Source organism: Athene noctua, chromosome 4 (genome assembly GCF_965140245.1).
Source record: "Athene noctua chromosome 4, bAthNoc1.hap1.1, whole genome shotgun sequence".
Classification (NCBI taxonomy): Eukaryota; Metazoa; Chordata; class Aves; order Strigiformes; family Strigidae; genus Athene; species Athene noctua.
Window position 1 is genome coordinate 12,425,514 of NC_134040.1, and position 12,565 is coordinate 12,438,078.

General features: G+C 40.4%; 1 protein-coding gene across 2 annotated transcripts in view; it reads left to right on the top strand.

Moving 5' to 3' along the window:
* Positions 1 to 12,565, top strand: part of ABLIM2 (actin binding LIM protein family member 2) — a 146,590-nt gene that overhangs the window by 7,614 nt on the left and 126,411 nt on the right. For both annotated transcript variants that reach the window (XM_074904458.1, XM_074904457.1), the window contains exon 2: positions 4,341 to 4,493. In XM_074904458.1, coding sequence (XP_074760559.1) covers positions 4,427 to 4,493 — 67 coding nt within the window. In that variant the 5' untranslated portion in view covers positions 4,341 to 4,426. The remainder of the gene's footprint in view (positions 1 to 4,340; positions 4,494 to 12,565) is intronic.

The following is a 12,565-nucleotide window of genomic DNA, read 5'->3' on the forward strand; positions in this document are numbered from 1 at the left end:
GCAGCTGCAGAGCCCTTCTTGACTGGGACGGAGAGTTTAGTGTGAACATCTGACTTCTCCATCACTGCTGGGAGTTTGAGGAGTGCTAAGCATCTGTCGCCCACGGGTGAAATCACTGTGAACTGGAGAGTGTTTTGTCACTCTGAAACCAGGGCATTTATTTATGTGCGTTAGTACAGAATTAGATGTAAAAATTTTAACTTCTTTAATAGCTGTGGCTTTTTATGGTACAAGACTAAGATAACAAGCATCTCGGAGACTGTCTTAATTGTTGGCTGTGAGAAGAATCAAAGCTTTTCTAGCATCTTCTTTAAGGCTTCTGTCCTTATGAACCATAAGACCTTTAGTAATAAGCATTTATGTTTCAGCTTGCTGTATGCCACATTTATTGTCATTATTTAAGATGTAACATGCTGTCTGTAGCAGCTCAGATTAAATGTCTGTGTGGCCCAGTAGCCTGTGTCCAGCTGTGCCCATCATTCTGACCTGGGAACTAATGACCTCAAGTGGCTAATTGTGTCCATTTTGGTCTTGAATGTTTTTCAAGATGGTACTGATGCATCACCTCGAATGCCAAATTTTAGCTCGTTTTTAGTAGCGTGGCCTAGATTTCATTGCAAAAAGCCAGCCTAACAATAAACTTCTGCTTATATCTTAATAGAGCTTAAAATCATAATAGTGCTACCCAGTTACACTGATGTATCTTTGATTGTTGTGCTGGGTTTGTGTGTGTGGTGGGGTTTTGGTAGCAGGGGAGGGGACTACAGTGGTGGCCCCTGTGAGAAGCTTCTTGAAGCTCCCCCAGCTCCAAGTCAGACCCGCCTCTGGCTAAGGCCGGACCAGTTAGTGATGGTGGCTGTGCCTCTGCGATGATGTATTTAAGAAGGGGAACCTGAGAGGGTTGGGTCTTGTGAGGAGGAGTTGCGAGGAGGACATCTGTGTGAACACCAAGGTCAATGGAAGAAAGGGGGTGGGGGGAAGTTTGCTGGAGCAGAGACCCGTGCAGCCCATGGTGAGAGGACAGGCTGTGCCCCTGCAGCCCACGGAGGACAGGTGAAGCAGATGCCCCCCTGCAGCCCGTGGGGGACCCCACGCCAGAGCAGGTGGCTGCGCCCAAAGAAGGCCGGGACTCTGGGGGAAGCCCGTGCTGTTGTAGTTTGATGCTGGGAGAATCGCAACATGCGGGAGGGACCCACACAGGAGCAGCAGCATCCCATGGGAAGGACTCACACTGGGGAAAGTTTGTAGAGGACTGTCTCCCATGAGAGGGGAATCACACTGGAGCAAGAGAAGAATGTGAGGATTTCTACCCCACCCCCCCAAGGAAGAAGGAGCAGCAGGACTGCCCACAGTCCTCATCCCCTGCCCCCCTGCCCTGCTGGGCAGAGGAGGAGGTAGAGATATCAGGAGCAAAGTGAGCATGGGAAGAAGGGAGGGGTGGGGGAAAGGTGTTCTTAAGATATGGTAATGCATCTCACTGCCCTACTCTGTTAGGTGTTGTTCTTGTTAGTGTCTGAATTAATTTTGTGTTCTTTTTTCTTCCCGTAATGAGTCTGTCTTTCACCCATGGTCATTATGGATTAGTCATCCCTCTCTGTCCTTATCTCGATTCCTGAACCTTTTGCTTTATTTTCTCCTTCCCAGTCCTGAGTAGGGAAGGGAGGAGTGAGCAGCTGAATGGTGCTCAGTTGCCCTCTGAGCTCAAACTGCAGCAATTGTGTCTATATTATTAATCAGATTTGACCTAAGACTGGAATCTAGGTTGTGCTGAGGACCCTTACCTCCTGTTATTTCTAAACTTTGGGGTTAAACAATCTTTCTGGACTGAAGTTATATACTACAGTTTCAGGAAAACTACTGAAACGATAGGCACCCATTGCACATTTCTTTCCATAGATCTATAATTTTAATTTGTAGTATGCCTGAGCTTTTTTCCCAGGTCAAGGCTGATTTTCCATGGGAACAACATGGTCTGTGTCCTCTAAAGAATATGAGACTGACATTAGGGTAATGCTGCCAGCTCTGAAGAAATGCTCAACTGGGCTTTCTGCCTCTTGTCTCTGAAGCACATAAGGTCTACATAGATCTAGAAGCATGCCATAGTTATGTCTATTTTAGAAAGCAGCAAACAGCACGAGCTGCAAATTTAAGTTGGCAGAAGCAGCCTGACTGTTAATCTAGAGCTGTCAGAAACTCCTGTAACGTTGGTTGGATACTTGCTTGATTTACCCGTCCTGTTATGAATTAGAAAAAGGAAACTTCTTAGAGCCTTTCTAAATAAAAGGGTACTTAATACTTTTGGAAATAGATAGGAATGCTATATATTGGAGGCAGTCCCAGCTTCAATTCTGGTAATTTTGGTCTCATACATGTGTTTCCTAAGGCCAGCAATTATGTATTTAATAGAGTGATGGATGCTTTCAGTATAGCTGTCTGCACTGTGGCCATCAAAAAGCTCACCAATATTAGTTCTGAAATTATTTTAGTTATCTGTTTAAACTATTTTTATGACATTGTCTAGGTTATAGGTTAAATTCCATTGCTAAACCATCTAATCTTCTACTATGCTATGTAACTGGTTCTTTTCACTCACATATCCCAATACTAAGTTGTCTTCAAAATCAGAACTGTCTTCCCTCAAGATAATAAAAAATAATGAACCTCTTGCTTCTCCCGATGGTCCATTTCTCTACTAATCGCTCTGCTTTCTTGGAAAATGCTGTACTGGTTTATATTTTTTTAATTAAAAAAATGATTTGTTTTCTCTAATTGAACCTATTTTACATAAGTGAACCTATGAATGTATTTTAAGGAGTTGCGCATCCAGTGTTACTTACAGAGACTAGCAGTGAGTGAAGAGCAAACCTTGGCATGTTAAAGCAAGCTTCCTACTCTTAGCCTGCCCTGTGGCTCCGTGCTGTGCATCTGGGAGGCAGGTGATGGCTATTGTGCTAGAAGGCAAAGGACTGAAGTTTAACAGTTAGCCCCTATTAATTTTCTAGGGAGATTATGGTAATTATCCTATGGAAAAAAAAAATTATAATATGGAAAGTATTTCCACTGCATTGATATTATGGTACTATGAGGAATTAACAGTTACCAGAGAACCTATATTCGTCACAGGCTGTTTGTCATTTCAACTTGATAGCTATGTATAGTACTTGAGTGGTAGGAAGGAAGGACTTTGGCTATCCAGGAGAGCTGTTGTACTGACCCGTAAACAAGCCACCCTACATGTTTCACTCCTTGCTGTCTCTAGGCTGCTGTCTCTTCCGCTGCCTCTGAGATGACCATTGCATCTTGCTGTCAGAGTTAAAGTCTCTTTTTATCAATTTATTTAGACTTTTTGTTGTATGCTTCTGTGTAAGCATCTTAAAATGTTATGCCTTAAATTATTAATGCAATAAAAAATTGGAAGACTTTTAAATACAAATAATGTAATTAATAAGGTAATCACTGTTATATTAATATTCCCTATATTGCATCTGACTGCAGCTTATGTTGTTTGTAAACTTTTGGGGGGAGATGCTGTCTCTGGCCTTGTGTACTGTATAAACAAACATACTATTTTTAGTCCCAGGCTGAAAGATAACATCATCTCTTTGGGAAAACTCTGTTATATTTTGCAGGAACTCCTCACTTTTTTGATAGTGTGTATTACTCTTTACATTTATGTTCTTTGATGTCAGGGTTTCTTTTTGGTAGAATTTCACGCCTATATTGGTGCTGTGTATTTCTGTAAATATTTTTAGCTTTTTAATAGCATTTTTGGTCAATGGGCTGCAGAGCTCTCAAGAAGGGAATTTGTAGACACAAGAGAATTGAGAAGACATTTGTGACTTGCATTTGGTAGGATTTGTCAAGAGGAAGAGAATCTGAAATACTGAAGTCTGAATTAAATGTTGCATCCATTAGGTCACTGACTTCGTGTGCATAAGGCTTAATGTGTTTTGAGTTATTTTTGGCACTGACATAAGTGGTTGACATTTGTCTACAGAAGTAAGAAAGGAAAATGAGAGCTTAATTTGTTTGCCATCTTCCACTAAATTTTGAAAAATAATATCTGGTCCTTAGCTTCTATAGTGTCTCAGGGAGGCAGGGAACAGTTAGGATTGTAAAAACCAGCTGCAATAAAGCCAGTTTCCTGCTGTTAACTCCATGCCCCAGGCAGCCTAAATTTCCCCCCCCCTTGTTTTTTGTTTCTGTCTGGATCATGTCCACGAGGAAATTTCACTTGAAATCAAGATTGCAGCTGGTGTCACCCGTCAGATAAGACTGCACATGTACAATACTTGAAAAAGAAATCCCACAAGAACCTAATCCAGACAATGTTCTTTTAGTTTTACATGGTAGGAAAAGACTGCACGTACTGGCACCCAAGCTGCAAGTGTGAAGCCCCACCAAGGAATCTCTGCAGCCCACAGTGATGACTCTTCCAGCAGACCCTTGCCAGCAGCTGCCACTGTCACTTGCCAGTTCAAAGCTCCCTAAAGGTGACGTAACGCAGTGAAGAGATAAGATGCAGTTCTTTCCTCTAGAGGCAGGCTTAAGTTAATATTTCCCCAAAGGCCAGTGTTAAAGATACATAGAGAAAAGCAGCAAAGCCCCTGCTTTTCTCTCTGCTCATGCATCTCCTTTTCCTAGCCCAGTGGGGAAGCTGGGGGTGGAGGCAACTTTCAAATTTTTCAGTTTTTGCAGCTTTCATCAGTCATGAGCATATAAATACAGTAGGTAATTTGGAAAATATTTGTCTTCCGTTCTAGATCAGACTGATAAGGGGTGTCAGCTTTTGTATCCCCCAGTGACCTGAAAGCTTAGTTATTGGGGTGAAGATTTTTCAGTCCCAAGGACTTGTACTGAGTCAAGCTTGTTTACTGGGTACATTTGTATAGATAAAGTGGACCTACTCCAAGCCACGCATAGCATTATGTTCAAAAGACATTGAAACAACCAAGTTCATTTTATGAAAAATGTGACAGAAGTGCATCATACTGATTGACCCCTAATGCTCTCTGTATGGCAGCATCAAGTGCCTGTATCCTTGTATTTGTCATCATATTGTGATCACTTCATCCTTCTGGAAGAGTGTACCCACTGGTATAGTAAGACTGTAACCGCTGGGGCTGGAGCCCCTCCCTTATGAGGACAAACTGAGAGAGCTGGAGTTGTTCAGCCTGGAGAAGAGAAGGCTCTGGGGGGACCTTAGAAGTGGCCTTCCAGTACTTAAAGGGGGCTACAGGAAAGCCAGAGAGGGAGTCTTTATCAGGGAGTGTAGTGATAGGATGAGGGGTAACTGTTTCAAACTGAAAGAGGGTAGGTTTAGATTAAATATGAGGAAAAAAATTCTTTACTGTGAGGGTGGTGAGGCACTGGCACAGGTTGCCCAGAGAAGCTGTGGCTGCCCCCTCCCTGGCAGTGCTCAAGGCCAGGTTGGACGGGGCTTTGAGCAACCTGGGCTAGTGGAAGGTGTCCCTGCCTGTGTCAGGGGGGTGGGACTGGATGATCTTTAAGGTCCCTTCCAACCCAAACCATTCTGTGATTCTGTGATAATTTAATACTGAGGGAGAGAGCATCTGCATAACAAGAACCATGTAAATGAGATGTGGAGCAGACAGGTCAGACCAGGGGGTGTCCACTGGGTACCAGTGCAGTACCAGCACAGGGTAGTTATGAAGAACTGCACTGTTGAACAAACTCATTTCAGCTTTTGTGTTGTTTGAAGCCTTTCTCCAGTGGGTTGTTCCTACATTTGTCATGCATATGAGTCATTGCATTTTTGTTGATGAGGAGTGGTTGTTTAACCACTATCAAAGTTCAGTGGGTCTGATGTAAAGAAAAGTGCTGTCAGGTATTTCTTTGCAGGAAATCCTCAATATCGTGCAATAATGGGCTTTAACTGGGCTTCAGACCACAGAAGCATATGTTTTGGAAGCTATATTTTGAAAAGGGTACTCCAAAATTTGTTCAATTTTATAGTTTATTTTAAGAAAGTTGTAAGGGTTATTTTCAGAGCTGTTGACATGAAGCCACTGATGAAACAGCAGCCAGCCCTGAAGCCTACAGCCCCCATAGGGAATGCCTGTCAAAATGTGTCATGGCAGAGCATCAGGGTAGGGCGCTGGCAAATTAAATTTCTCTTAGGCGTGCCCAGAGAGTCTCCAGAAACCAGAAGTGCTAATGCTAGGGATGCTGACTTATCAAAGCAGTGGAGCTACGTGCAAGAGGATTAATTGTACTTATACGTGCTTATAGTTCATCAAGCTAATAAGGCTCGGCAACATCTGATGCAAATCCACAAAAGAGCTAAACTTCATAGGCATATTGTGTCTTTAGTTTGAAATGGACGTTATTCATGTTTATGGCTTGGAATTTCTCATTTGTAGTGCTCATCATAATGTTATAAAAGTTATTCTAAAACTGATTCCTTAAATGTTTTGAGGTGAATAATTTTCAAATTCAGACTAGGTATACTCTTTGTCACATATAGTCCCACTGAAGCATAAAGAACTACATACTAATATAAGAAATAAAACTTCATGCTGAAGTTATTAAAAGTGGCCCCTTACCTTACAATTGAAAATTTGAAAAATCATTTTTTGAAAAAGTTTGATTCAAATAAGAATATTTTAGATTCCAGATATTATTATTGATAATACTACTCAGAGACCAATTCCAAATATAGCTTTGTTCAGCTTTCTTGTGCAGACATAGATGCTAAAATATTGCTCAAATTTGAGCCCCCAGAGCCCACTCATCTGTGAACTATTGTGCTGCAAATTATTAATGGAATACGTTATTCTGGAAGTTCTCATCTGTTTTGTGTAATTTTTAATGCAAATGAATTGTAGATAAAATATGCTAGGACATCAAATGTTTATTTGAGATAATAGATCTGTTTATTCAGCTTGGGAAAACTGAAGGTGAAGTTAAGAGTACACTTAAAAAAAGTAGATAGGAAGCAAGAAAACAGGTTTTAATGATGACTTAAAATAAAATCGGTAAGCAAATAGGTCTAGAATAAAATTATGAAAGATTAGTGTAGGTTGCTGCTGAACTATTTGGAGTGTGACCACATTAGAATTAAACAAATAGCAGCTTAATGCATTAGGTCGTTTCAGTGACATCTGCTCTGTCAGTCACCTGTGGGTTGGAAAATGAAGTGTTATGACAAAACGTACATGGACAGATCCAGCAGCTCAGGATTGACTCCAAGGGGTGGAGGGCTGGAGGACAGTTTTGGGTCCCTTGATACCGTCTCCCACGCTGGGGAGATGCTTTTGGCCCCTGCCTTGGATTGGTAGGAGATTCTCAGCTACACTTCTCAGGGCATTGTCACCACCATCCTATTTCCCCCACCACAGCAGCAGAATTGGTGAGTGGAATGAAGGGACCATTTCTGGTGTTTCCGAGAGGAATATCACTTGCTGTGGGAGTATTTTTTTCTGCTTTTCCCTCATATTTTTGCCTGCGATTGGGGCTATGCTGGTGACTAGAAGTGCCCTGCTTACTTTGTCTGCTCTTCCTCACACCATGGAAAGGTGGGTTCACAACAAAACCCACGTGATTAGTGTTCTTACTCCAAAGAAAGGTATTGTAGTGTAGCTTAAGGACTTTAAATGATCTTATACTATTTTTTTTTTAAATCACTGTAGTATCATTAGTTTACCAGATAGTATACAAGCAGCAGCAAAAACCTTATGAGTATCTCTGAGATCTATCATTTAGGCCATGTATACTCACAAGAAAATTAAGGGAGAAATTGCAAGCAGTAGCATCCATATTCATAAATCAGAATACAAGTTGGGGCCTCTTTTTTACCATTTGCATTTTGTTTATGTTGTTCACTCAGGAAAGGGATGATGAGACTTTTTAAAATGTTAAAAACCTTTAACCTTTTTCTGCAACTATGACAACTAGAACCAAATTAAAGCAATAAAAAAATAGAGAACAGATTGCTGCATAATCACTTATCTTCTGGTGATGGTACTTAATTTAAAACGTCAAGTATTTCAAGGCTGTGATAAAATTGTGAGACTTAACAATGCTTATATTGCAGTCAAAACTCCCAGAGCTCCCATGTCAAACAGTCAGCCAAAATGGAAGATGCAACCAGATTAGAGGTGTTAATCACATCGCCTTTTCTTTAAATTGTGAGGAACCTGTGTGGGGTGTAGAGTCTGGAAATTGGGTACCTGCACATAAGGCCTGCGACCCATAGGATATATGTAGTTAGGTGGGACTGGTTTTTACTGTCTCAACAGAATCCCTACTTCTAAGGTAAATTGCAATGCTAAATGTGTAATTTTGTAAACCAGGTTGGTTTCTTTGTGTGTTTGGTGTATGCATAGATTTAAAAAGACAGCTTGACTTCTCTGCTTCACTGTGACTGTTTGGTGGTGGGATCACCAAGGTCACTGTATGACTGATATTTGGTTTGTAGGATTTAATGAAATTTCTCCTGAATTCTCGGGGTCAGTCCTTGGGCCAGGCTACTGCAAATCTGAAGGCAGGTGGTGTAAATGGGAATAGGTACATTAGTTGTAATTGATAGCACCATGGGACAAGAAATTTATTCTGACATTTATATCTGAAAAAAAAAAAAAAAAGTAATTCATTTAGCCATCTATACATGAGTGTGCCTAAAATTAGCTTCTACTCTGTTAGAATCCAGTGGTCTACAGCTACATGCTCAAATCAGAAATGTTGACCCCTCAGGACATCCCAAGTTCGTTATGGCAGATCCAGAGAGAAAAGTTTTGCTTTAAAACTTACGTAGTATGATATTATCATGGAAGGTGGTATGTAGTATGATATTATGATGTAGTGTGATATTATGAGGGAAGGTTTTGTAAAAAAACCTGGATGGGCAAAAATGCTGCAAGTTAAAGGCGTTCAGAGCACTTTTTGATAGATGCTAAATATGAGTTTGGAAGGCTAATTTTAATCACCCTGCTTTAAAGTGTGTGTTCTCACTCACTTGTGATGATGTTCATGTTAGGCATTTTAGACAGGTCTGTTTTGCTGTCATGCCGGGGTCCTGCCGCTGGGATGAAGTGGAGCAGGTCCATGGACAGGCTGCCTGGACTGTCAGAGGCTGGGTGTGTGAGGAGGGGCTGCGGGCGCCAGGCTCCTGCACAAGCCTGAGGAAGAAAATCACTGTCCTTGTGTCCCTACTGGTGGGCTCTAGAAAAGATGGACCCAGACTCTTCTTGAGATGCTTGGCAAAAGGACAAGAGTCACCATGACAGCTTGTGACATGGCAAGCTCTGACTAGGTATAAGGGAAAACAACATTCTCAAGAGGGTGGTATAGCACTGGAACAGGTTGCCCAGGGAAGTGGTGGCCTTCCATCCTTGGAGGTTTTCAGATCTGGACAGGATAAGGCCCTTGGCAACCTGATCTAGTGGGATCTGTGGACTAGATGACCTCCAGAGGTGCCTTCCAACCTAAATTATTCTGTGGTTCTAAATATAGCACGTGGGAGTGCTAAACTTGACTTTGGCATGATTAAAATTGCATTTAAAGCTGGAGCAGGGCAGCAAGGCAATGCTTCTGGGACTCTCATGCAGCACTTGCAAAAAATACGGACACACATACATTTTCAGTGGAAACTCAGTTATTCTGTAGCATAATGATATACCAGCTGAGAGTTACATGAGTGTTTTAAAACCATAGCTATGTCTCAGGGTGTACGTGATGCTTACATGTACTTTGTAAGAGGTCAGATTTAATTCTCCAGGTCATAAACTGAACAGCTGAATGGATTCAAGGCTTCTATTTCCCATTCTGTGACAGATAATTAAAAGATCTAATCTCTTGTACAGCTGACCTGAGAATAAAGACAATACGTTGCTAATATTCTATGGATTTTCCGCATAGTAGAGTACTCAGCTTCTCGTTTTAAATTTAATATATTGCTACTACAACTAGGCCAATTTTAAGATAGTGTCTCGATTTCAAGTTGAATCTTGGGACCGTTATTTTCTTGTGGACTGAATGTAAAATATAGTGAATTCCTAGATAGGAGAGGTAGAATCTCATTAGTATAAAGCTGTCTGTAAAATGATCATATAAAATATACTGAAGAAAAGGAGCTTTTTTAAAGATGCCAAGTTTGAAAAAGCAAAATTTATTTTATTACATTTTCTAATTATGTCCATGCTTCATCATAGGACTAACAAAAGGATTGATACATACCAGACTTTAGGATTAGCATATAAGCATTAAAGCCTTTGAGCAGGTCTGAGTGTGTTTGAAAGGTTTTTGGATCAGTGCTTTATGTAAAATAATTAAATCTTTCTGTGTGTTAGAAGAATACATTTTAATGTGATTGTTAGAATTCTACCTTTGTACAGATGTAATCTCACTGCTTGAAAAGGGAACATAGAGAATGAATGAAAAACTCCATCTCAGTAGCTTTCAGATTGATTATAATCAGTTTCTTTTCTATTTTTTTCCCCAATCTCTGTTAATTATTAAGAGACCAAATATGGAAGTGGGAGATATGTCAGTCTGCTGGAGGGTCCTGGGGGACTGCTGTTACACTGCTACAGTGTTGGACACATAGGCTGCCTATCTGGAGGGCAAGTAGATGATTTAAAGCAATTTTCCTTTACCCTTCCCTGTTGCTAAGTGGAACTCACAACTGGAATTGGCCTAATCAATTTGTAAATACGTGTTGATTACATCTGTATAGGTATAACCTTACTGGCAGACTGTCAGTAATTGTTCTGATGATTAATTAGGTGGCAGATTTAACCTGCAGTTGGAAAGAAAGTTAAATGAAGGCTTAAAAGAAGCAAATTGTAAAGCACAACAGAAAGTTGTTCTTGAATTAGAGGTGCAGGGATTTTGCTGCTTTCTCAACTACCATACTGAATGGCACTGTGTTAGTGTTGTATTTATTAATAAAGATAATATTATTACTATGTGTATAGAAGACCTCCATGACACTATCTTGACCAAAGAATATTTTATCAAAAGATCTTAGATTTTCAGATAATACACAGTAATCATAGAATGACAAAGCATTGCTACTTTTTTCACAAATGGTTAGCTGGCATTTTGGGAACTTTTTATTATTCTGGTTAGAAGGAAGAATTGACAACAAATGCAGATATTCCTTGCAAAATTAAATTTTCTTTAAAAAAGAACATGAAGAAGGGCCATTTGTTTGTTTCTCCCTGTTCTTTGGCCCCGCACAAAAAGGAAGAAAATGTCACAGTGTATTGCTGAAGTAATGGATTGATACTTGATACTGAAGTGTTACCAGTCTCCCCAAATAGTTAGAAAATCTGACTTCCAAAAATATGGTATTTGTTTAAAATTTTTATACACAATTCTCAAGTAATTTTGGGAGGATTAGAAAGCTGTATCTTTCTTTTCCTAATAAAGGATAAGATTTTCACATGTTTACAGGACTCCCATGCTGGAATCACAAGAAGCGTTGATGAGGAGAATCAGGAGAGCTGAGTGACAGGGAGATGTAGGAGATTCAGACATGGTTTGCATAGGAAGCAAACTCACAGCCCCAGCAAGAATTTTCAACAAGCACAGAAAACAGAGCAAGCAATTATGTGCTCAGTTTTGGATTTATCTCATCTGATTTAAGATATCTCAACGTTAGGTGTCTAGCCTGAGCTAGTCCAACATTGAGTGGAAAGGGGGCAATTCCAGAGGATGTTCCATGCCAGCCTACTGTGATGGACTTAATGGTGGGAAGTTTCTGTCTCTTTCATGATAGTGGGAACCTACTTTAACTACTTTCCTGATTTCTGGATGCTTGCAGTTATGTGAAGTGACTCCCATCTGGCAAACAAGGGAAGACTGAGGTTTTACCTGATCTCTGTATTTGTAGAAAGTTAATGTTTTCATAGAGTGAAGAACTGAAAACTTGTTCCTTTGATGATTACAACTACTGTTGGAAAAGATACCATGTTAGTCTTCCTCATAGTGCTTTGAAAATATAAAGCTGTCTGAAAGCATTGTTGTTATATCAGTGATATGATGCATGGTGTTAAAACCTGTCTGCCTGTCAGTGTGGTGTCAGACGCTGAAACTATGACATGATGGGGGTCATCAAGCTGTATGGCTTGGGGCATAAGTGCATGTCATTCCCATCTTCCAGATTGAAATTCAGACCAGGCTTTTCAACTCTGTTTCAGCTCAGTGTTAGAAGAGGAACTAAAATTGAGATAGCACTGGGATTTCTAATGCTTAGTGATACAGGAAAGTATTACTGATAGAGTAGCTTAAAGACATGGGACTCATTCATGATTGACAGTATGAAAAATGTTATTAGAATGACTGAGTCTGAAAGCTAGCTCAAATTAAGGGTTTCTGCAAGTCATGGTGGCTAATTTAGAGATTTATGCTTTTGGTGCCTAATGTCTCACTGGGTTGTACAAGCAAGTTGGATAATCAGCAGGCAGAAGCACTTCCAGAAGATGTTTCATTTTGCACAACCCCAATGACAGTTGTACCTAAAACTATTGCAAATGTAAGGATTGGATTGCATTAAGGAATTGCTCCTAGTTCTCTGCTTATTTAACGTGTTAGCCCTTAC